General features: G+C 42.0%; 1 protein-coding gene across 1 annotated transcript; it reads left to right on the forward strand.

Moving 5' to 3' along the window:
• The first annotated feature begins 14,741 nt into the window (after positions 1 to 14,741).
• LOC139751798 (uncharacterized) lies at positions 14,742 to 18,577 on the forward strand. Its single transcript, XM_071667346.1, has 2 exons — positions 14,742 to 14,841; positions 16,555 to 18,577. The coding sequence occupies exons 1-2, from the start codon at positions 14,830 to 14,832 to the stop codon at positions 18,292 to 18,294; spliced, it is 1,752 nt and encodes a 583-aa protein (XP_071523447.1). The 5' UTR covers positions 14,742 to 14,829; the 3' UTR covers positions 18,295 to 18,577.
• The last annotated feature ends 9,146 nt before the right edge of the window (positions 18,578 to 27,723 follow it).

Here is a 27,723-nt window from a genome sequence, read left to right on the forward strand (position 1 = left end):
GGGGAGGATTTCCAGCCCCCGCTCCCTCCCCTTTTAGTCGCCTTCTACGACAAGCAGGGAATACGTGGGAAGTATTCTTTCTCCCCTATCCCAGGGATAATATATATATATATATATATATATATATATATATATATATATATATATATATATATATATATATATATATATGGTGCTGGGAACATATCTGAGACGCTAGTATGCTTACCATACTGGGACATCTTTCTTAATCTTAATAATGTGAGATGTTACCGGACTCCTGCTCGAGGTCACACCGCGAGTGACACGTTAGCTCTGGTGAGGCTGCATCATTCAGAACACGGTCTCAGCGAAGCCTCGTGGCTACAAAGGCATTTGCAAAGAGACCCTGGGTAATACCAAGATAATTCCCTACAAAGATGTCCTGAAGCAACCATAAATAAATATATAACATGGACGTTTCGTTTACGAAAACTTTCCTACGATTTGTGCAATAGTTTACACTTTCTTCTGTAACTCAAAAACCTGTAACAAAAAATGATAACAATGATTTGTTATTTGTCAGCGTCATGAAGCATCTCCAGCCACTGAATCTTCCACTGCAGGGGCAAGGTGAGGCCGAACCTGATGGTGTTCACATTCTAAAACGGGATATGTGGCCTCTGCTGCAACATCTAGTGTCATCCTCCATCAGCCCACGACGGAATCCTTCTCATGCGTAAAGTTACGACCCTACAGTATGGTAAGATGACCTTTAGGCCTTATCATGACAGGGGTCAGGTCATAGGACCGAGGCCATCACACACACACACACACACACACACACACACGAGGATCACAGAATCGTGTTCAAGGTGCTGACCACTGTCCGTCCTCAAGGAAGACATTGGTGGACACTGACGCGGTACAGCAGAAACGTGTGGAATGAACTGAGGTGCTGGAGTCATCGGGACACTACTGGCAACACCGCAGTGTTGCAGATCACACATTTCCGTGAGTTGCGTGATCAACAATGGCTATCCAATCCCTCCTGACCGACCAACGCGAGATCCGTCTGGAGACAATAGACCTCTTGGAGTTACGGGAGGAAAGTATAACGAAGTTGCATGACGCACAGTTTACACTGAACTTCAGGAAATAACCTCCTCAAAACGCAGTGAACCTGGGGGAAAAAAAAGAATAAAAAAAAGGGTCTGCATCTCACATTTGGAAGGACGTAATGGTGGTAGCTGCTGTTCTGTGCGTTCAAGTTCAAGTCAAACCATTACATTTCTGAAGTCGCCATCCGCCACTCACACACACACCTCCTTCACTCTGCCCCCATGACATTTCAGTCTCATTTCCAGACACTCCAATTAAGGCTGAGGACCCACACCACCGCCAGGAGCTACCACTACCTACGCGATTAATATAACTTTGGAAACTTTAGGATAACAGATGCAGTGGCTGAGTGTAGGGGCAAGATACTTACACGGTGGGTCGGTTTACTGGGTTTACGGCCCACCAGCCACCAGGGTCATTCATCTATATCCACCAGCCGTAAGACCTTCTTCAGGAGTTGATGATAATTCCTAGATCACATTCACTCTCACAATGTATATGGTCCGTGACGTCAGCTGGACCATTAAGGGAATAAATAGTTTCGTGAATCATAAAGGACTTCCTAACCGCTGTCTGCCACTCTAACATAATTAACACCAAACTGTCAATCTGTCATGTAGATCTCCACGGTATGAAGATATGATCCGTATGGTCTAGACTCTAGTAGCATTAAGAAATCTTGTCATTCTTAGTGATCATGCAAGGTACTTGCAGACCCATAATGTGTGTGATGACAATGAGCCATGTTTCTCATCTATACATCTGTATGAGACAGAAAAGGTTGTAATTTGATTTACCGAAAATTAAAGAGCAGTGAAGCCGTGAAAGCATATCAACCTCTTTCAAAAGAAATCATATATGTATAAAACAATAAACTTCAAAATATCTGTAATCAACAATTTCCATTGTGTTACGTTAACATGATCTGTATTAAGTCGCCAAATTTCATTTCTGTCGCATTTATTATCATTATTATTATTATTATTATTATCATTATTATTATTATTATTATTATTATTATTATTATTATCATTATTATTACTGTATGGCCAAATACACATTTACACAGATACGCTAGTGCTCTGGAACATTTTGTGAAATCTCAGTAACAACTTCACGTATCTGTAGCAATATGGGAAAAAGAACATAGGCAATTACACACACACACACACACACATATATATCATCCTTCCTCGTTTTTTTCCACGTTAGCTATGTAGCGCCAGGAAAAGACAAAGCAATGGCCTCATTCACTCACATCCTTGTCTAGCCGTAATGTGTAATCGGTACAGCAGCTTCCATTCTACTGCCAGGCGCAACAAACCTTTCAATGATTTCCCTCGGCTGTTTCGTATGCCTTGGTTCAGTCCACTGACAGCACGTCGCCCCCTGCATACTACATCGCTCCAAATTCACTCTATCCCGTGAACGCCTTTCACCCTCCTACTTATCGAGTCCCCGAACACTCAAAATCTTTTTTACTCCGTACCTGTGTGTGTGTGTGTGTGTGTGTGTGTGTGTGTGTTACTGAACTCTGCCAGCATGTGGTAGGCGTGAGTGAAAAATCATCGGCAAGACTTTACCATGTCAACGGGCGAAAAACAGTACATCCCTGACGAGAAATGTCTCCCTCCACATGATTCTATCATTTCCCTGCTACCGATTGGAGGGCAGCCTTGAAGCTGTCGAAGCCCCATAAAAAGGGTCCAGGATATATATATATATATATATATATATATATATATATATATATATATATATATATATATATCTGGGGATAGGGGAGAAAGAATACTTCCCACGTATTCCCTGCGTGTCGTAGAAGGCGACTAAAAGGGAAGGGAGCGGGGGGCTGTAAATCCTCCCCTCTTTTTTTTTTTTTTCCCCAAAGAAGGAACAGAGAAGGGGGCCAGATGAGGATATTCCCTCAAAGGCCCAGTCCTCTGTTCTTAACCCTACCTCGCTAGCGCGGGAAATGGCGAATAGTATGAAAGAAAAGAAGAATATATATATAATCGTTAATCACATTTGAAAATACTTTTCTACATCAATCGTTTGTAGGTTTTCATCTAAAGGCCTCATATTTTTGTACTTTCATTATTGGAACATCTTCAGAAACCCAAGTTAAAAACAGACTCTCATAAACTACGGATTCTCCAACTCCGAAACAAAGCAGGGTCGCCACTTCCTGAACATCTATGAATTTTGCAGTACTTGACACCCCACTGGAGAACCACACAAGGCCTCCCGTAACCTGGCGATCTTACCTCACGAAACAGACGAAAGGATGAATACATCGCAGCATCATATCCAACAGCAACGAGGAGTGCACATAACCTACTAGGCGACCAACTCAAACGTAAGCTGCTGCAAGAACACGAAAACTAAAGAATTTCACGGCCAGCAACCTCAACCGGAACCATAATCCCACGAATTTAGAATCCACATATCAAGAAGGAGACTGTTAAATCCAGAATACATAAAGAATGTGTCACTATGCACCAACAAGGCGCAACCCACTCACGCATGAGAAACCATGAGGTCAGTTTTACAAGGCAACAAAATTACTCAAGCACACTGGAGACACCAAGAATCTTCACCTTCAGCGGCCCTTCTTTTCCGGGTCAAACGACCTCCAGCTAACCTACAAAGCAACGAGCAGGAGCGAACACATCTCTCCAACAACCTCTCAGACACGAGATCGACGACAGACTGACGGAGTTTCCCGCCAGCCGCGTTCCCCGGCACTGCAACTTTTGCGTCCACTTCTCCCGCACAAAACCTACCTCACTTCTCAACCAGATGGGCCGCCACGGGTAAAGGCCCGTGTAGCACAAGATGTGCCACAATCCTTGCATACAAACAATCAGCCTGACTCAATCCTGACGATCTTGTCATACTGGAAAAGCGTAAAGTAAACAACACTTACAGAGGCCTTCTGTACAAGCTTCCTACAGATATTCTCGAGAAAATGTTTTTAAAATAAACAGTAACCAAAACAAGCATGTCCACGCTATCTAAAGAGACATATCAGATAAAGAAATGCTCTCTCTCTCTCTCTCTCTCTCTCTCTCTCTCTCTCTCTCTCTCTCTCTCTCTCTCTCTCTCTCTCTCTACACACACACACACACACACACACACACACTGTATATATATATATATATATATATATATATATATATATATATATATATATATATATATATATATATATAATAGGTAACATGGCACGGATAAAAACATGCCCCAGTCGTGGCCATTTGGGATGAATGGAAAAATGATGCGAATGAGAAAAAGAATAGGCAAAAAACGTACTTGAGTTTAAAGGTGGAAAGTTATACGAAAAAGGAAAGACAATACAAGGACAAGAGCCCTACACATTTGCTGTTCCAGAAGAGGAGGTATCGTACTAACTTTGCAAAATATATATATATATATATATATATATATATATATATATATATATATATATATATATATATATATATATATATATATATGTATGTATATATAACATTACCTTTACTGATTTTTTCCTATTTACTGTAATTGTATAAAATCAGATATATTCCATATACTTCTACCAACGCCTATCTTCAAAAACGTGACTGCCAGTACCGGTGGCAATATTTGCATCAGGCTCTTATTGTCATTGAATACTTAAACATCATACTGTAAAAACGTGTACGTAATGCAGAGAAATATCAAACATGTTTTATATGATAAATACACATCTATCAATGAATGTCACAGATGACAAGATCAATGTGAAGTTAGGGCATTACAACTTTAAAGTCATATCATTTTTCGCACCTATCTACTGCCAGATGAGAAAATGGAGAGTGGGCTAGGCTTGTACACACTGGCACAAATACAGCGACTCCTACTATGGTTCTGCTTCTACATTCACCGTAAATGTAAAATCAAACTACATACAAACACACATTTTCATCGATTCAGTATAAATAAATTCAGTAGCGTAGATCTTCGTTGTTATAACGCATACTACAACCAATGTCTGCTGATGTGGAGGAGACAGATGAAGTTACAGATCAACTGCGATGCTGAATGAGAGCGGAACCTGCCGTGGTCACTGGATATGGATGACAATGAATGTTTGTTTAGTCGCTCTTATGATGTGAGTAGGAGGAAGGATGTTCAAAGTAAGCACAAGAAAAAGAGTATGATTCTTGCTTTCTTAGACTGAATGTCCTTGAGCATATCATTGTCAGTGATGAGGGCATAATAATCAGAAACTTATAATGGGTTCAGGGTATTTGGTAATGACGCAGAATGAAAGCAACGGACAGAAAACAAAACAAAACTGGAGGAAGAGCGTAGTGTGCAACGGAAGGCTGTTGGTGCAAAGTGTGCAAGAAGCTTTCATGGTAAAATCCTTCTCCCGTCTGTAATGTATTGGGAAAATGTTTTTTCTGGGGCATAAAAAAAAGCAACAAGAAGTGTAGGACAAGTAATATTACTGGAATTATAAAAAAAAAAAAAAACGAAAATGTGCTGAAGATGAGAAAAGAAAAATCAGAAAGGTGTAAGAAAAGCCAGTTAATAGAGCACGTCCATTGAGGAAAATGATGAGACTAGCGAGATAAGGAGGCGATAGTTGGATGTGGGTAAAGGCATAAAAGTTGAGGTAAAACGCGAACGAGATAAACAAATGCAACGATGTCTTTGTGTTTGAATTTTTTCACGTGATGATGCCCAGGGAATAGCTGCTGAGTTTGGTTTTTTTTTTTTTTTTTGTGTGTGTGTGTGAGGATGATGATGGCGGTGCGAACTGAGACGCCGGTCCATGTCGATAAACTAGAGCATTTGGAACAACCAACACCCACTTCCCCGGTTAGACGCCGCTGGTCGAACAACTTCAGGAGATAAATCAAATTCCCCAGCAGGAGTCAACTGGTGTTCATCGTGAGCAACTCAGAACAGATGTTGTATAATGAATGAGATGATCTACGCGTCTGTTCGTCTTTAAGGTTATGATCAACACCTACTATACTAAGTCCGTCTCACCATGTAGCCTGTGTGTCACCAGTGAGGGGAATCGAGGTAGTACTAGGCCTGGTCCTTGTGTAAAGGCCTCTATAAACAACACTCACCTGTCAACCTTGCTAACATTACCAAAGTCTAGTTCTCTTTCCTGTCCCATTATCACTTTTCAATCATCAGAACTGATCTTGTCTAAAGTTTGTTACAGATGTTATCTTTTCATGGTTGATATTCGTGTGATATCTTTCCAATATATATATATATATATATATATATATATATATATATATATATATATATATATATATATATATATATATATATATATATATATCCTAAGTCCACGGGGAAAATGAAACACGATAGGTTCCCAAGTGCACTTCCGTGTAACAATCACATCATCAGGGGAGACACAAGAGAGAAATGTAACAGTCAGTTGATATACAACGAAGAGACGTAGCCAGGACGCCATTTGGTAAAGAAGTGACACACACACACCCACACACACACACACACACACACACATATATATATATATATATATATATATATATATATATATATATATATATATATATATGTCGGTTTCCGGCAGGGGTGCGTGATGTCTCCATGGTTATTTAATTTGTTTATGGATGGGGTGGTTAGGGACGTGAATGCAAGAGTTTTGGAAAGAGAAGGGCAAGTATGCAGTCTGTTGTGGATGAGAGGGCTTGGGAAGTGAGTCACTTGTTCGCTGATGAAACAACGCTAGTGGCTGATTCGGGTGAGAAGCTGCAGAAGCTGGTGACTGAGTTTGGTAAAGTGTGTGAAAGAAGAAAGCTGAGAGTAAATGTGAATAAGAGCAAGGTTATTAGGTTCAGTAGGGTTGAGGGACAAGTAAATTGGGAGGTACGTTTGAATGGAGAAAAACAGGAGGAAGTGAAGTGTTTTAGACATCTGGGAGTGGATTCAGCAGCGGATGGAATCATGGAAGCGGAAGTGAGTCACATGGTGGGGTAGGGGGCGAAGGTTCTGGGAGCGTTGAAGAATGTGTGGAAGGCGAGAACGTTATCTCGGAGAGCAAAAATGAGTATGTTTGAAGGAATAGTTGTTCCAACAATGTTATATAGTTGTGAGGCATGGGCTATAGATAAGGTTGTGCGGAGTAGGGTGGATGTGTGGAAATGAAATGTTGGAGGACAATATGTGGTGTGAGGTGGTTTGATCGAGTAAGTAATGAAAGGGTAAGAGAGATGTGTGGTAATAAAAAGAGAGCAGAAGATGGTGTATTGAAATGGTTTGGTCACATGAAGAGAATGAGAGGAAAGATTGACAAAGACGAAATATGTGTCAGAGGTAGAGGGAACGAGGAGAAGTGGGAGACCAAATTGGAGGTGGAAGGATGGATTGAAAAAGATTTTGAGAGATCGGGGCCTAAACGTTTAATACAGGAGGGTGAAAGGCGTGCAAGGAATAGAGTGAATTGGAACGATGTGAAGCGTTTGGGGTAAACCATGGAAAGTTTTGTGGGGCCTTGATGAGAAAAGGGAGCTGTGGCTTCGGTACATTACACATGACAACTAGAGACTGAGGGTGAACAAATGTAGCCTTTGTTGTCTTTTCCTAGCGCTATCTCGCGCGCGCGCGGGGAGAGGGGGGATGCTGCTTCATGTGTGGCAGGGCGGCGACGAGAATGGATGAAGGCAGCAAGTATGAATATGTACATGTGTATATATGTATATGTCTGTGTATGTATATGTATGTATACGTTGAAATGTATAGGTATGTATATGTGCGTGAATGGGCGTTTATGTATACGCCTAACACGGGAGACAACGACTAAGTATAACAGAAAAAATGATTACAAATATATATATATATATATATATATATATATATATATATATATATATATATATATATATATATATACTTGGGAAAGATATCACAAAGGGATATCAATCGTGAAAGATAATATCTGTAACAAAAAAAAATTAGACAAGATCAATTGTGATAGCTGGTGATAATCATATTATATATATATATATATATACATACTCTACCGTATACACCGTCCACTCGACAACAGAAACTTTCAGTTTTTGGTAATACTACATTTAACTTGATAAAGAAAAAGCGGTGTCTGTATACTCGCACTACTAACTGAAGTCCTTTAAAACTAATGCTAACTTACATGCAACACATTCCTAATACAGTCCAAACTAGAATTTCTACAAAGTGAAAAATAAAGTATACCTCTTGAAAATAAGTTTACGTAGAAGCCAACGTGATGAGAATTGCCCTAAATCTGATACACAGAAGAATATTCTAGTAACTAACAAGACAGGAAAACTTTATTTTTTTCATCCATACGCGGTCAGCTACAGACTGACCAGGGTCAGACATCTATCATCAATGAATGAACCCCTACACATGTCTTCAACTAGGGAACTAGAAGCCACCTGGAACAGCACACATACTAACATCCACCTTAACTTCATTCCTCCTCCTCCTCTTGCCGTTCCTAAAGGACGTGTACCCTTCAAGGTAGGCGGGTTAGGCAGCGCACACACGACAAGTTGAGACTTCAAGTTTCAATTACCTGGATACAAAAAAGTTTACTTTTTTCACATCTCACTTGTAACTACTGGTAATGAAGGCCGTTTATTCCTTCCGTCACTTTTACTGTCACTTTATATAATGCCTCCTAACATGAAAAACTTTCAAACGAGACTACTCATTTATCCTACATTATCTTTAACGAGACCACAACATCAACTGGTTTTACAAATTGCTAGGCAAAGATGGTCGCACACTATCATCTGTATAAATCAGGTGTATACATATCATGCAGATAGTTTGTTTATGTACGAAAGTACAATTTATAAACATGCCTCTTATATAATCATATATCCTTCACCCATATACAAAGAATTTTCTAATCCTGTGTTGATCAGCAGCAAATAACATCAATGCTTGACTCATGAGTCAAAGATCACAGCGTAACGGGGAGTCGATGCTGCCATTACATAGATATATATTACAATAATCACCACGAACTCTATTCCCAAGTTCCATGGGGTGGATGAATGTAGTGCAGGCAGCCTCGGGACGCTCACACATCCTAAACCCAAGCCCATTATGGTAATGTGAAACACGGTATTCCACACATTACGGAAATCCCATTCTATAAACAATACGGGTCAATTCAATCTAAAATGGCCAGAGGCAATGACTGTTTCTCCTCCAGTGCTGACAAGGCAAACGCCTACCTTTTATTAGCACGACAATTCAAAGTGACATTTACAGCCGTTCGTTCCCTACGATCGACCTTGAGGATCAGCATACTGCGACAAGAGATGAAATCAATTTACGTACATTTACAGACATTGTCTGACTTAGTAATAAGAAAGATATATATTATTTTGCATTTTCCGTATGTTGACTGGTAACTGAATAATAATGAGCATAATTCTAAATCTTAAATAGTAGCCGGCTCCCAAAGATTAACGTACCAAAGGTGATAAGAGCCACACTGACTTACATCTTTTAATAATGTTTTTACTAATATAATTATTGTAATACTAAAACGCCCGAAAAAGTAAATAACCTAGAATACCTGCTGACAGAAGGTGTATCGTACGGATTTACCTTTTTCTCTAAATTTTTTTTTTCAAGTAACTCTAAACTTTTAAAAAACCCGAATAATAAAGCAATGTTTACCCCAAAATCAAATAGGCTGCAAGGATCTCATTTTCTGTATCTACTGAGATCCAATCCATTTGTCGGATGACTGGATCAAACTGGAAATCAACTTCACAAGTAATTTTCATATTTTCTCTGAAGTACACTACCCGAGGTAGAACACATCGCACGCCATAAACTCTTTCTAGAGAAAATAAAACCCTCAGATGTCAAGTTGCCGTCTACGATGCAAGGAAACATTTTCAACCTATCAAACGCCACCAGTTGTATCACATTTGATTACAAAACATCTAATTATAGCATTATCAAAGATGGCTATGAATACTTCTAGATATCGCAGAATCCTAATCAAATAACTAGGATTCAAGAGTGAGAGTGTGTGTGTGGTCAAAACCAGTTATACGTGTATTCAGATCAAAGCCACAGCATACGCGGGCCTGCCCAAGTCGACCCTGCTCTCTCTCTCTCTCTCTCTCTCTCTCTCTCTCTCTCTCTCTATGTATATATATATATATATATATATATATATATATATATATATATATATATATATATATATATATACATATATATATATATATATATATATATATATATATATATATATATATATATATTTATATATATTATTTATAGCTACCCCAAAACTAATTTCTCAGAAAGACTCTTGGTGTTACGCAGGACCTTTCAAAAAGGTTCTTGCAGCCCAAGACTGCGCTACTTCCAGTTGCAGGGAATGTAGACTCCTTTGGGGTGAATAAATCATTTCACGAGACAGTGCTCGGAATGATACCGCTCCGCTAAAGACGACTTTTCATTCACTGTACAACCTCGAGCAGGCGGAGTCCTGTAACACAGAGAGAGAGAGAGAGAGAGAGAGAGAGAGAGAGAGAGAGAGAGAGAGAGAGAGAGAGAGAGAGAGACTTAAGACAAAATCTAACCAGAAACACTGAAATTCATTAACCTTAACGTGAAATGATTCCTGTGTAAAGCACATGTAGACGTAGACAAGTATATCACTACTGGAGATCTAATGATTAAAAGGAAAAAAAAAAACATCAAGGCAGTCCAGATAAAATCCTGTAAAATTTGAAGACATTCCAGCAAGCAAGTTTAAAAAAGTCAAATGCCATTTCTTCTTCTTCTCATTATCATAATTATCAAATAATGAGATGAGTTGCCATGTGCAGAAATAACAAAATATGATTTACTGAAAACATGTCCGCAGTAAGTGAGGCCGGCTGGGCAGCGGCGAGCAGAGCAATGTAAAGCAACGAAATCGCGATCGTTGAGTATAAAGACATCACTTGCGTGTGACGGTTGGTGCTAAACTCTCTCGCCAAGAACTCTATGAGCCTCTGAGGTTACTTTTTGGTCTATGATGAGATCATAGCACCAAATGGATGTACCGTGGTGCTCGAGATGTGAAGAGAACTAACCATCCCAGAGGCACGAAGGCCACAGCCTTAGGTGAGCCAAGGTAGTCGGCAGACCCAGCAGCAGGCTGGGTTTAGCGCTATCATCGTCCCTGGTGAACTCGCAACTCGCCTGATCGACCTCGTCTCCTTAGCCAGTGCTCCATAAGAGGACTCTCCTCCTCCTCCTCCTCCCACTTTTTCTTCCAGTTATTACGACGGTCACTAGCCACTTAAGTCCAGTTCTGACCGCCATAACTGTAACGCTACCACTTCTACCACTCTTTACTCTGCCGTTCCACTACCTTCCCCTCTTATATTCCACTACCCTCCACTCCACAAAGTTACCACTCCTCTGACGGGTACTTTCCATCGTTTCACAAGCGAAAGGAATCAGGTGACGAGGGACCAGGAGGCAGGCCTGGGTGGCGTCCTGAAAGAACGGTGTGACGGAGCCGGGAGGATCCTGCCGCTGGACACGCCCGACTGGCTGGCCAACCACGCCCGCCACGTCTTCCCCCGGATGGTCGCTGCCTCCGGCCATCACCCGAGCGAACACCTCGCACGAGGAGGTCGACCACATCATCGACCTCCAAAGCCACACGCCCTGAGGGGAGGGCTGTGACGTACTGATGCACGGGGTGGAAATAAGCAGTAACGGGTCCGCTAGCAACTAAAGCCACAGCGAATACAACTCATAACCTCGCGCGTCTTTGCAAACTTTTGTCGAAATTTTGAAATCAGGTTCTCGCCAACCTTTATGCAGCATTCCTGCTTCAGAAGCCTTGTAAATTCAAACCTCTCTATCTATTCTCAGGGTCCGAGCTAAGACAAAGGGGTCATACACCTTATTCCTACTGACGCTGGAACCATTAAACTACCTTCCACGTACGGATGGCCAGCTCTTCAAGCTATTAACGGTCCTCTCCTTTACGTCTTAAAGGTTAGCTCTTCTACTTATCAACAGCTACATGGCTCCACCTACGTATGAAAAACTACCTCTTATATGTCACTGGCCACCAACGTATCAAAGACCACCTTTTGATAAACACAAACCACGCAAAGTCACACCCGACTGACATCTGTTTGGACCAGATGCATTTTCTGTGTCTAATCACACATCTCTATCCATCTGCTAATTGCCTGCTTTTATATCATTCCTCCCGATTCCGATCTCTCCGCCACTACACAGTTGACAGCCATTATACCCAGAAAACATCAAACCTTTCCAGTGTGCATCAGTTGATAGCTACTACAGCCAACATACAAGAGCACCGTGATAGCCTCCTTCTTGTTACGCCTAGTGCTTCAAAAACTCAAGGTTTAACAAATCAAATGTTTTTCAGCTGCTAATCTTTGGGGCCAATAACAACACTCGTTAGTGACGACCATGCTTGGGTTAACCTATAATATATACCATCTTCCTTGGAATCAACACTGGCTGGATCAAAATGCCTCTAAGTACAGCTTTAGGTTTACAAGTGTCCACACCCCAAACATGGAATCATGTTTCCATGCTTTGAAATATGCCATCATGCAAACTTTCCAAGCCCTTCTATACCCAAATAAATTTTTCTTCATAAGCACGACGACTTAACCCCTACCGTGCGAACAGTCATGGTGCTGGAGCGTTAAGTCGTCACACTCTTGAAGTTCGATGGTCGTACTCTATGGGGTTAAGGCTGCGCGAGAGATCAGCTTGCCGGCTCTCACTTCCAGCCTAACCTTCCCGCCCGCCTCACATGCCCTTCATCCTCAACCTTCCCGACGTCAATGCTAATCTCACGGCCATGGCTCTCCCCAAGATAAGACTTCTTATCTCCCTTCGTCATCAAAATCCAACCGTCGTTGTTCTTCATTAAACCACTTCTTGTCTACAAAATTCAAAACTAATAAACAATTTCCACTCATTCATTTTACGCACCTCGTGTGTGCACAACGCCATTCGTGATTTTTTTTTTTTTTCCGAAATCAGAAACAATGAGTTAAATATGGAGGCATCTGTCAGCTCATCCCCCCCCTCGGGGGGGGGGGGGGGGGGGAATGTTTGGGTGTTATTGGGTGGGTTTTGTTGCCATGCACATCTTCATTTGTGACTGCATAAAAAAAAAAAGACCCATACCCCCAAAGCCGACAGGCAAGGCAACAGTGCACTGCAGAGGACAAGTGCAATGTTGGGGTAGGAAGTCGGTTTAAAGAGTGGTATGAGGGAGGCTTAAGGTGAAGGATGAAAGGAGTTAACAGTGTAGTGAGAAAGGTTAGGAGCTGTGCTGTGAAGAGGTTTAAGGTGGTGTTGCTACGTTTAATGTACGGGGAACGTTTAAAGTGGAGAGAAAGAGACTGTCGAGCAGGGCTTACATGGAGATGAGGCCAGAGTTCAGCAGACCGAGTCTGGGAAAGGTTTCTGGTGAATAATGTTAGAGGTCTAACGCCGAATGTGGGATGGATTCTTTGACCAAGAGGTATGAAATAAATTCTAAAGCAGACAGGCAAAGTCTTCAGTGGGTCAGAAGCATAAAGCTGGAGATGGCTCGTCGTGGACAGAGGAAGTTTAAAGTCGGGTTGTGGATAAGATGGAGATAATGGGGAGCTGCGGTAGTGTATGTGGGAAACCGCCTCACTAAACCAGCCTAGTACGAATGTTGCCACCTGCCAGGCACTACATACACCATAAAGGCCTTTACTTAAGGCTTATTGACTGGGGTGGGTGGAGACTCATTTCGGAGCCTAGCAAGGTCTTAATAAATCAATGTTAACGATTACATCCACAATCGCTGTGAAATAAGTTTGAAAAGTTAAAAGAACAAGGACTGTACCTTACCTTCCGATGGGCCGAAACCGCGGAAGAAGGTGCCCTTAAAAATGAAAGCTTGGACCTCCAATTTGAATGTAAAAAAAACAAAAAAAGTCCGGATGAGCAAGCCACTTCATTCATAAACCATATCCTGCCCATCACTTGCAAACACACACAATGTTCACATTATATCAACGTTGCATAATCACCCATGATTATGTTTTAGTGATGAACGTTGGAGAAAAAGCAGAAAGTTACGGAAACAAAGAGTACATAATGACCAATTTTCAAGGCATATCGATGGGTTCATCGCCCTTTTTGAGGAAAGGCGATGAGCTGAACGTCGCCCGTTTCAAAAATCGACCCACCCCACCAGGTGGACAAGCATGTATTTCCTCATGAGTTTCCCGAGCAGGTGGGTGGGTTTTGCTTCTGATTACAAACTGAGCGCCAGACTAGTAGACCTTAGAACTGGATCTGTTTTTTTCTATTATCCTTCACTCCCTACGACAACCTTTAACATTAAGGTGAGCCACAAGAGAATTAATGCTTGGAGGATTATACGATCGTTACCACCACGTCTGCTGATAAAGAACGTTGAATCTTCTTTTCATAACACACGACCTGGGCAATACCAAGCAAGAACATCCAGTAAAAACTATCATAAACTTGTCGAGAGACTGCTTTGGCGTCCGGGGAGCAAATCCTCTCTTGCACGTCGCGTAACTTTTGATCTTCAACACCAGAAGTTGGTTCGCACGCGCGGGAAAGGTGAAGGTCTCGCCCGCTAATATAAACAAGGATCCGCCGGTCAGAACCCAGTGACCCTACAGCAACCACGGCGAGAACATGCTGGCCATAGTGAGTATCATCTGATCCATACTTTTAACCACAACTTGTCTAAATCATTTGTAAACGCGACCAGAGGAAACTATTTCGAACATCACGCGTGCGCGCTTGTTATGGCTTGTATGAATTTTGGATTCAGAGTAAGAACTTGAAAATATGTTTATTGCAAGATAATTTTTTGCCAACGATTTATTTTGAAATTTAACGTCTAAGCCTCGTCTCCATCAAACCAAGATGAAATACATGGAAATCTACATGTCAAAACGAATTGTTGGATATAATTGCTTCAGCAAGTCTTCTCTCTGAAAAGTCTTGATCTGTTGACTCCTTGAGGTTGAAGGGACAGCCTTGGGCTTCACAAGAACCCGTTATAGTGACAGTATATGTGCTCCTTACTACCCAGAGGAGGAGCGAAAGACTTCTCAGTTAGTGGATGTAGCCTGACGCTGACAGGACTCAAGCCCAAACGACCATACCTTGGATACACTGACCATGCCTCTGACCCAGCAATTTCGGAAGAGTCCAATAGTCAGCTGCTATTTGAATTTCTTATAGGACAGGTCAAAGGACTGCCTATTGTACCCATGAACACGCCAGCGGAGCTAAGAATATATTTTGGGGATAACATTAACTGGATAATTTCACTATGTAATCAATAATTTCCTAACACTGGCTAGAACGATAAGCTGAAATGGGAAAATATTTATCAAAACAAAACCCCTTAAATCTAAAGCAACACCAAACTTGTAGAGCAAAGTTGTCACAGGCTTCTCCTGACGGTCGTAATGATGCAAGTTCCTTTTCCATGGTATACTGTATATTGTTCATGACCAGGATACATTATGCATAACCAAAAAAAAAAAAAGACTTTTTGCATGAGGAGTGTGAGACTAACTGAACCTATAACTATCTCCTTTCACTAAAGAATCATACGACACTAAATCTCGCACCAAAAACGAGCAAAATGAAAACAGAAATCATCTCTGTTTGCTGAATCATAAAGCAATATTCACCTGCTGCTTATAACGTTAAGCAGTTTAAGTAGTTTAACTGGATGTCAAAACACTGGTGGACCGAATTGTAGAAATGCTGTAGAGACAGTGAATCAATGTTGCCAATTTCTATAGATACACTGCCCCAAGCCCCAATGACTGGCGAGGATCACCTCGTTGGGTGGTCATGGCCTCTGAACGTATACCTCCTTTTATTCTAGCATCAGGTGGGGATGGAGGGGGGGGGGTGACTGCCAAGGGGCCGAGGTGCAAGATGGTGAAGTGTGTCTTGGTTAAGGAAGTGTCAGTTGGTAGAGGTAGTACGTCCACTGGTGAGGATGTGTTTGGCGTTGGTGGTACTGGTACTGGTAGGGTAGGCTTTGATGTTTTCGTTGCCTGTGTTACACCGCTGTGTCGATCTTGACGTCACGATGACCTGTAAATCTGACATATTGTTTCTTGGCCAATTAATCTGCCATCTGCGACCATCTCGCCCTTCCACCTCAGTCTAGATATGTGACCTTATACACTTTCTAAAACTTAAGGTTTCCATGTTATTGCTATAATGAACGTTCATTACGTCAGAGCTACTACAAAGATAACAAAGACAAAGTTGCAGGTCACATAACAAATGTGTTTTACTGGCAAGGGGTGTCTGCTCACGTACAATTATGACATATGAGATACTGCTATAAGTGATGATCTTAGACTGATAAATTTTCCTTCTCTGCAGGTGGTGCTAGCGGTGGTAGCCACCTTGCAGGTGGAGTGCGCACCCAATCCATTTTGGCCTGGATTCTCCCACGCCCCAGCCTTCTCCCAGCCGGTGAAAAAATCACACTACACATACGACACCATCAAGACCCAATGGAAACCTACAACATACTACCACAGCGGGAAAGTCCAAGACCCAGTCGAGATCCAGCGAGCCCGCGAGGAATTCCTGGACACGTGGCTTCAGCAGGCTAGGCTGACGCTCGACATCCACTCCCCAAGCACAGCGGCGGAGACCGACGCGTTGGTTGATGAGTTGGCTCTAGATTATTTGGATGAAGAGCCACTGCTCGACGAGGTGGCCCTCGACGCCGCCCCTGCTGACGCAGATCAACCTATCCCCGATCCCGATTACGTCGCCCTGGAGCCCGAGACAACAGCCCTAGACCAACCCATGGATTATGACCCGGCAGTTGACGAAGTTGCACAGCAACCAGAATTCTCCGACGCACTACCAGCCGAGGCTGACCAACAGCCTGAGGTCGTGGACACGCTGCCAGCTGACGCTGAAGCGCAACCAGACTACTTCGATCCACTGTTTGTTGAAGATGAGGCACAGGCCAGAGACGTCGTGCCGATTGCCGACGAAGAGGAGTTTGTGGCTGAGGACTTGGCTCCTACAGCTACTGGGGCAGAGGAGGTGGTTCCTGAGGTTGTTGAGGCGGAAGCCGTTCCGACGCTCGTTGAACAGGACACCACCGTCGTTCTGCAACCAGAGCCCGAGGTGGTTCCCGAACCCATACCCGTAATTCGCAGACAACCCGCAAGGCGACCTATGAGGAGGAGGAAACCTGTTGTGAAATCCTTTGTAGAGTATAGCTTTGAGCACCCTACTTTCGAACCTGTTGCAGATTATGACGTGCGGCCCAAGGAAACAATCACAGAACCTGAAGTACCTTACGTGGAGCCCGATGTACAACCATTCGTGGAACCCGATGTACAACCATTCGTGGAGCCTGATGTACAACCATTCGCGGAACCCGATGTACCATACACGGAACCTGATGTACAACCATTCGTGGAACCTGATGTACCACACACGGAGCCTGATGTACAAACATTTAAGGAACCCGAGGTACAGCCATACAGGGAACCCACTACGGAGAGTATCTGGGAAGTCACTGCAGAGACCATTACGGATCCCATCGCGGAACCTACTACAGATACGGTCCAGGAGCATACCACGGAAACCACCGAGCCTGTGGAAGAACCAGTTGAGGAATCTACCACACAAACCAACGAAGAGCTTCCTGTGGATCCCGGAGTAGACGCTGTCACAGAGCACATCGAAGAACCCGTCGAAGACACCCAGACACGACGCACTTCAAAACCCACTGAAAATCCCGAAGTGGAGTCACCCACGCGAAGGCGACGCCCTTCAAGCCCAAGAAACAAACCCTCAACTGAGGACAAGCCCCAGTCAACAAGAAGGGCTAGGCCTAAATCAGCCGCCGCATCCAGCGGAAGGAGTATCAGTGCGGCGAGGCCGAGGACGAGGCCCGCGGCCCAAAGAAGACCAGCCGGTAACCGCCAGCGGAACTCTGGAGCAAGCTCCCGCCCCAGGCCCCCTGCGCATCGACCGATCTATTCTCCCTTCAACGGTGAAGGTCTAGACTACACCCTCCAGTACTTCCCTAACCATGGGTTCTCACATTACTATGTCTCCACGCCAATTGGTGGAGGCAGGGGACATTATTAGGGGAGGGGGGGAAGAAGGGTCACGGAAAGTAATTTAGATATGTAAATATGTTTCTCTTCTACTACTGTCATTTGGTTTCTCTGTAGCCTCCTTCTCCAAATTTGTTCTCACGTGTAAATACTTTTCATTTATTTGTATATATCTGCTGTTTCCCCATGTGCCTTACAGCATCCTTTACTTAAAAAAAAAAAATCAATATCGATAATTACCAACAAGAGGCACAGAGTTCCAAGTTCCATGATTTTTTATAAGTATTGTGCACAATAAAGTGCCCGGAAATAAAGTGTGCGTATTAATGACAGATCCCCACTAAAACAACCCCGACGCATTCACAGGCCGCCATGGGTCATGCCCGCAGAGGTCTGAATCCTGGTCGCGGCAGCAGACCCAGCTGTTCATCTTCCCTTTGGGATGGTCCATAAACTGGGCACCTGGCTTTGGCTACGGCGCGCACACACACACACACACACACACATATATATATATATATATATATATATATATATATATATATATGGGAGGGAAGGAGTTGGCATTAAAGGGATAGCTTTAATTAGGGTATTCAGCTGCGCAAGTCGTCAGAAAAAAATCCAGAATATCTATAAAGAACTATAATCAGCTTCAAGTAATAGTTTATGTATATTTCTGTACGTGTATGGAATCTATCTGCGCACATAAAGTATACTTCGATGTTGATTTATATACGGCGTGGTGTACGTCTTGGAGTTCTGAGCTCCCACCAACTCTAACCCTTGGCATCTTAGCAAGACGGCGACAGGACAGCCTTTAATGAAACATTGAGGGGGTGGCCAAAGGTAAAACCAAATGACAAGATGTACTTGAACTGGACGTCCCAAACAGCAGCAAGAGTCAAGGATAAATTCCCGGACTTATAAGTCCAGTGCGTGGTGGGTAGGTCACTTGTTTGCATTTAATTACCTTTGGCCTAAAGTGTAAGGTCGACCTCGGGCCTGGGGGGGACGGCCAGGGTGCAGGAAAAAAGGGAGGCAGGAGCAACAGCTCCCAGTGGCATAATATCTAATGTCAAACAACAGTCCCTCCATAAGTGTACTGGTTGGATATAATTTTTCTGTAAAGTTCATTTACGAGATGCAGGTGTTGCGAGGCCCGGGTCCAGCCACGGAGGGTTGAGTTCTTACTGCATCACCGTTAGCTCCTGTAGTCCAACTGGTAGCGAGTGTAGCCGCATATATATATATAAAAAAAAAAAAAATTCCAACGATACAACCATTAACGTGGGTGGGTTACGTTAGTGTTTTGGGATGTGGCCCGAATGATGCCGTGAGCCAATTGACGGGGGCAGCTGGGTTGTGACATCGGGTAAAAGCTGTAGCTGGAACAATGAAGACAGCCACAGCCTGCGGCGGCTGCCACACGCACTACTAAAGCGGACAATCTGCCCAGAAATAAACCCAGGAGGAGAGTAACTGGTCAGGTCGGGGCCCGGCAGGCCCACCTTCAGCACCCGTCTGACGTCGCCATCTTGCATCGCCAAGATCCGGAAGGCAATGCTGCAACATTTTCCTGAACTTGCTCAGATCAACTTTTTCTTACAGAAGATATGCAGAGCAACACTATTATTATTTTCTTCTTTTTTTTATCGAAAGCTCCAGTTACGGATTCAAGTCCTTATCAAGGCCAGATATGAAAAGAATGATAATCTGACAACTGTTTAAGATACAAAACCTGCCTTTCACAGAGAGGTAGGTCGTAGTTTTAAGATAGATTTCCAGTACTCTGCTACTGTACGGGGTAAAGACAATCACAACGGTTTACCCAGGACTTCCCTAGGGCCATACGATAATCATGTGACGCAGTAGCTTATCCAGTAACGTACAAGGTCTAGCTCATGGCGGAACCACACAAGAAACTAGCTCTCAGGAGCAAGAACCACTCTAGAAACCATTCAAGACACCAGTGTTCAGGAGCAGAAACCAAAATAATGCATAGAAACAATCCTACGACCCTCAATGGAATATAAACATGACAGCAAAAGCCGTAGGCAAAATATATACTGGTACAAAGCCGTTGGGATATGCTCGTTAAAAAAAAGGAGCAAATCGTCAGCTCCTAAACTGCCACTTTGAAAAAAGGGGAAAACTACCTTAAAATGAACCTGGGTGTGCAGTGTGTTGAGAACAAGTCGTTCCAACTGTGAGTCCAACCCACAAGGGAACAGAACCACCAACCCATCGTGTGGCAGTCACCGCCATACCGCAGCAAGAGATACATTTATTTCCTGGACTTTTGGAGTTAAGGCTCCGTGTAGGTCAGCTTCCTTTTCCCCAGTATTGCCACTGGCCTCAATATTATGCCTTCCACTTTCACTCACTCACACACACACACACACACACACACATATATATATATATATATATATATATATATATATATATATATATATATATATATATATATATATATATTCAATCAAGTATTCCTAGGAGTCCACGGGGAAAATGAAACACGAAAAGTTCCCAAGTGCACTTTTGTGTAACAATCACATCATCAGGGGAGACACAAGAGAGAAATATAACAGTCAGTTGATATACATCGAAGAGACGAAGCTAGGACGCCATTTGGTAAACATGTGATTGTCCACATGTCTACATGGACAATCACATGTTTACCAAATGGCGTCCTAACTTCGTCTCTTCGATGTATATCAACTGACTGTTATATTTCTCTCTTGTGTCTCCCCTGATGATGTGATTATTACACGAAAGTGCACTTGGGGACTTTTCGTGTTTCATTTTCCCCGTGGACTCATAGGAGTATCTTGATCACGCGCAAAATTGTGATCCTTTTCATCAATCAAGTATATATAAACCAAGCTCAAAAGCTTCATCCTACCCAGTTCCCTACCCTTTCATCGTGCCATTTCACACATTACAAATCAGGCCAGCAATAAGAATATACACCAAAGGCAAAGAAAGCAATATAACCCAAACTTCTTCCCGTAAATTGCAGACCTCATAGAGGGGAGTAACACGCTTCAGCAAACCCACTATCCTTTACCAGAGACCATAAACAAGATTCAGACTAAACAATACAGTAGCTACCTTAATTATTGCCAAATAGACAGCAATCTGTCTTTACCCTCAAGTTTTGTTTCATTCAGAACCAGGGTATTCAGGGTTCTCTTAACTACCAATCTCTCCTTTCTTCTCAACTTGGCTATATCCACAAACATTCATACACCCCTGCCTGAGCCTTCAAAGGAGGCTGAGTAATCTTCGCTAGGCTCCTTCGTCTGTTCCATCTTTTAGAAAATGAAATACAAAAAGGGAGGCTTGGGGGGATTCCCCCCCCCCACCTCTTAGTCGCAGGGAAAACGGAGGTAGAACTCTTTCTCCTCCATTACAGTTACGTAAACACACACAGTACTTGAAAATAAGGTTTGGATACAGCCGTTTTCGTTCGGAGGTGAAGCCTATCTACAACTATGTTCGGAGTCGTCAGAGGTAAAGCCTGTCTACAACTATGTTCGGAATCGTTCAAAGGTAAAGCGTGTCTACAACTATGTTCGGAATCGTTCAGAGGGAAAGCCTAGAATCAAAATGTTCGGAATCGTTCGGAAGTTATGTCTATCTACAACTATGTTCGGAATCGTTCAGAGGTAAAGCCTGTCTACAACTATGTTCGGAATCGTTCAGAGGCAAAGCCTGTCTACAACTATGTTCGGAATCGTTCAAAGGTAAAGCCTGTCTACAACTATGTTCGGAATCGTTCAGAGGCAAAGCCTGTCTACAACTATGTTCGAAATCATTCAAAGGTAAAGCCTGTCTACAACTATGTTCGGAATCGTTCAGAGGTAAAGCGTGTCTACAACTATGTTCGGAATCGTTCAGAGGGAAAGCGTGTCTACAACTATGTTCGGAATCGTTCAGAGGGAAAGCCTAGAATCAAAATGTTCGGAATCGTTCGGAGGTAATGTCTATCTACAACTACGTTCGGAATCATTCGGAGGTGAAGCCTATCTACAATATTTTCGGAATCGTTCGGAGGTGAAGCCAACTACCCAAAACAATGTTCGGAAATAAGACTAAATAATACAAGTAATGTTTAGCTAATGTTTAGTAATCATAACTACTCTACTCATGCTCAGTTTGGAAATATCATCCACTAACGCCAATGATGTTTAAAACAAACTCAACCAGCAACGATTATATCTGCAAATGTATTTAGAAATAAAGTTAACCTGCACCACCGCGATTAAACAATATGGTCCATTAGTAACACATTTGTAAATAACTAACGCTACAGATATTCCGAAATTATCCAGTGGGACCACCTGTCGTCGGAAAAAGTTACTTAACTATTGGAAAGGATCACAATTTTGCGCGTGATCAAGATATTCCTATGGTTCCACGGGGAAAATGAAACACGAAAAGTTCCCAAGTGCACTTTCGTTAACAATCACATCATCAGGGGAAACACAAGAGAGAAATATAACAGTCAGTTGATATACATCGAAGAGACGAAGTTAGGACGCCATTTGGTAAACATTCGGTAAACATGTTTACCAAATGGCGTCCTAGCTTCGTCTCTTCGATGTATATCAACTGACTGTTATATTTCTCTCTTGTGTCTCCCCTGATGATGTGATTATTACACGAAAGTGCACTTGGGAACTTTTCGTGTTTCATTATCCCCGTGGACTCATAGGAGTTACTTAACTATATATATTTCAGGAAATAAGGTCAACTAGCAACAAAAATATTCGGGAAGAGGGCGAACTAGGCCACCAATGTTAGGAAGTAAAACAGCCAATCCACACTATTAACAAAATACTAAATATACGGAATTAGAAATATAAGTGTTCAAAAGATGGGTCATTCTCCTTTCATATTAAAAAAGAAGCACTTCAATATCTAACTGTAGTACCAGGAGGGAAGACTTTCCTTCCCTATATGTTATCTCGAGTTTCCAAAATGGACCAATTAATGCTAATGACACAACTACATATCATCCGAAAGTTAACATATTAATATACAATTGACATCTGAATATATTTCTCAAAGTCTATCCTAGACTATCCAAATTTAACCAAACTCGACCAACAGGGAGACATGATTATATCTATACTGTACGTCTTGAATACTGTACATCTTGAAAAGTTACACTGATCAATGATCTAAAATATGTCAGGCAAACGAAATGCACATGCACTAATACAAATGTAATTCGTGAATGTCTGGGAAGGAAGCACCTCATTAAAAAGCCTCCAGTGCTTAAAAAAAAGAAGTAACCACCAACATGTCTTCTGGAACAGGTAAACTACCGTCTTAACTATTAGCAATTTTCTTTCAATCACCCTCCCAGGAAAATTGATTTCATATCAGAAATGAAAAATGTAAGATAGCAGAATAATCTCCACATCCTATAGGTGCATTACTTCTCCACCATACTGCAATCTTTAGCGAATCCTGCCATGCAGGGAGGACGCTGAAGATTAAGGAAAATGTACAGCTAAATACATGTTTTGAAAATGACATCCAAGCCAAACTTGGTTTAGCCAAGCCATGGTTAGGTTTGGTTTGGACTGACTGACACACCAAACTGAATGTTCTTACCTTTCTCTGGGGAGGGTTGAGGATGCACACAGCAAGAAACTTGTGAAAAAAATAGTCACATTACAAGCATTCACGTTCAAGCGACAACGATACACTGGTGGCCTTTTCTTCATTCAAAATAACGAAATCGAGCAATTTTGTAGCAGTGGCATTTCTCCTACAAACACACACTTGAGAATTAATCAAATCTTGCTCAAAACTCCCAGTAAGGATCTTAGGTAGCAACAATTCGTGATATTTCCAAGAAGTTCACAATCACAACACACTAAACACAAGGCGGCATCTATCGCGAATGAAATGAATGTGGGAGCAAAACCATAACTGAAACACTGCATGCGCAAAACCACCAAGAACCAAAAAAAACTAGAATTCAAAATATACTTGAAATGTCAATCGTAAGAAAAGAGCATAAGTATAAAAACATATAATAAAAAAAGTCCTTATCGAAGTCTCTTGTGCAATCACAGAAAATTAGTGGAATGTAAAACGCACACTGACGCGCTTGCCTCATTCTTCTCCCAGTGCAAACTTGATAAATCACTTTCCCTCACACACTTCTCCCAGTGCAAACTTGATATATTACTTTCCTTTTCACACAAAGTTGACCGTTTCTCGATAAATGAAAACTACTTCGGGTGGGAAAAGTCTGGAAATACACAAATTTAGCGTAATGTAAATGATCACCTTTCGAAAATAGTCAACCAGCCTGAATAATTCTGAAATGTCAAGAAAACTATATTAAGATCAACGAGAACATTACTCGTGAGATGGAAGGACAACAAGCGGCACTTGTTCAGAACTACCGCTATAAGCAGGCCCGATAAGATTGGGAGGGATGATTGGGGGTACAAGGTGGTCGCTGCCCCACCAAGGCCCGAGCCAGAGCTCTTTTTCTTCATATTCCACGTAAAACTATGTAAAATCTATGACGAAAACCCGCATCCTTCCTCAGTTATCGTTACATTTTGCCAAGTTTCTTAGCTCACTACAGTCCACATTCAGGATCTTATTATAGTGAGCTCTTGGAAAAGTTAAAAAGAAGAGAGAAAGCACACCTAGGAACATACCCCTCCCCCTCTTTCAGTGAGCGGGTCATTTGCATCGGGGCTCGTGCTGGTTCTCGACGACACACCATAAGCCCCTTAAATAAGACAATTCCACTCGAGCACAACCCTTGAACACGATAAGATGACTCGGCCCTGCAGATGACCCTTGATGATCAGGTCAAGGAATATGTCATAATACGAAAAGGTTGTACAGTCGTGTTCAAAAGTCGCATCGTCATTTTCGAGACGGATAAATACAAAAAGGAGACTCTTTGGAATTAAAGAGAATGCAAGCTCCATAAAATCGTGCCATGACATTTTCCTCTCCTAAATTTCTGAGAGCTTAGTACAGATCTCAAATAACAACGAAACTTCAGCAATTACTGGGTATGCACAAGATGTTCTCGACAGTCTACGTTACTACGCCTTCATCAGTTATCTTTTTGACAATTTATTTGATTTAATGCCAAAAGATTGTTTGAATTAAAAAGATATAATGCAATCGACTACAGAACCCAACATAGACGCATAACGGTAATCTAAGGGAAAGTCGTGATAGCCTAACAGAAAATGTTGAACAGGCAGCATGGAGTCGAGGTAATCTTCTACGTGTGTAGTCATGGACAGATAATTTGGGTACGTGTTGAACTACCCAACTTTTTTCTTTAGGTCGAAAGATCATAGGTGATTTATAGGTGATCTAAAACTGAACAGAGTGCAGCGAACGCGGATATGTTCGAAGTGATTTAAAGCATTCGATTTACGAAATTGTAATTGTCCAGTCAAGTGCAATATAAATTACCCCTACACAAACACAGTTGATAGCGTTATATATCCTTTTTACAGACTGCTTCCGTGTAAAACATGCAGAACAAAATCTAGTCTTCTATTTCGGCCCAGTCTTCAATTACAAGGAAATAAACTGAAAGTTGACATAAGCCATTAATAAAACAGCCGTTCAAAGCTTAACCAACAAACAGATGCATACGCCATACAACAGAGCCAAAGACGACAATAAAAGAGGTATTCTACAGCTGACCTTCACAGAAGCTTCGTCAGAATAGAAAGCTCTATTAACTTGACGGCCATGAAACTGATAAACAGTCAGTCGGGCCTGTTTTGCCCATCTCGTTTCATCAGCAGCTGCCAGGAGCAAACCATGAAAAGTTACCACCCAAACACTTCAAGTCATCTGCGTTCAAGGATGTCCTTTGAGAGACCATATTGTGTTCTTCATTCGATAACCAGCAAATAAAATATCAAATTTGCCACTTTATGCTGAAAGATATCATTTAGATATTGGTTGCTGGTTGCAGGATAAGAGGATGGGAAGAGTATGGGTGAATCAATTTATGTTTTTGGATATCATGTATTAATCTCCACAATTCACAATAAAAAAGTTACCACACAATGCCCCCATAAGCGCAAATCTCCTTCCGTATACAAAACAGGTAATGACACACATACCTGACTTTGTAAACATACCTTGTGTGGTATGTTCAGACAGACAAACAGTGGTACTATCAAATTCCCGAGTGAAAGGCAATTGGAAAAACTGTGGCTTCCAAGTGACGACGTTCTCCAAGATTGCAGCGTGTGCAACTACGAACGCCGGAAGGTGAAAGCTATTAGTTTCTTTCGGGTTTGTTACTAATACAAGAAAGTGTTCTGCAGTTGACAGATGGCAGTAAATAAAATGTGTGGCTTCCTAAGCCAGCTTCAACCCATTTCATCATATGCCCACAATTTGCAAAACTGAGGAGTAGGGCACAAACAAGTGCTCTGAGCTGGTTGGGCTGGCAACATTAACAAATGAATTATTAGTCTGCTGAAAATAATGACCTAAGCTTACAGTGCTGGGAATAATGAACAAACCATCCAGTGGGGGACAATAATCGACTAGTCTTGTTGTGTAGTAAAGAGAAGCAAGATCAACTAGGCTACTGGCACATATATACAATGATTCACAAGCCTTGCTTTGTAGCAACGATGAAAAAAGACACAAGGAGTAATTCATACGTAACATTCGGCAAAGTAGAATGGGTATGATACTATGAGACACTTGAGAGCCAAGAAACAATACGAGAATGCACCTATGTTGTTGATTTAACGTCTCTCAACAACTAGTTACCAAGCCAGAAATCGTATCGTACGTCAAATAACGATGCGAGCTTTAAAAACAAAGCAAAATCTGAAATATTTGTAATTATAAACAAAGCTCAATATATGTTTTCAATTAATACATGTTCATCAAAGTCGCTGATGATTGCTTTTCATATGTCAACAGCAACTATCATGGAAGACATAATGGAAGTTTTTTCTACGATATTCATTTCCCATAGTAGGAAGGTTGCGTCAAGAACAAATGACAACCTCGAAGGGAAAAATCCTCGCTTGGCCCGCGTCTCCGTTCCTTCTTTTGGAAAAGCAGAACACGGGGGAAGGATTTCCAGTCCCCGCTCCCACCCCATTAAGTCGCCTCTTACGACGAGCAAGGAATACGTGGGAAGTATTCTTTCTACCAGGGATAATAATGAGATACACACACAAAGTTTTAAAAATCGTTTTCTTAAACGTACTTTGCTGTTCCTATCTTAGGTATAGAGCAAGGCATCTAAATCAACAATCCTGTATTGGAAATATGCCTAGATGCACTGTCTTCCGCAAAATCTTTAAATGGTTTTAATCCGGCTTTCAATTAAATGTACTCAGAATATTAACGTGGTGACCTTGACGTCTAGATCCGAACCAACCAACCAATACCCTACTAACACACTTCCGGCAAC

The sequence above is a fragment of the Panulirus ornatus genome, chromosome 12 (genome assembly GCF_036320965.1).
Source record: "Panulirus ornatus isolate Po-2019 chromosome 12, ASM3632096v1, whole genome shotgun sequence".
NCBI lineage: Eukaryota > Metazoa > Arthropoda > Malacostraca > Decapoda > Palinuridae > Panulirus > Panulirus ornatus.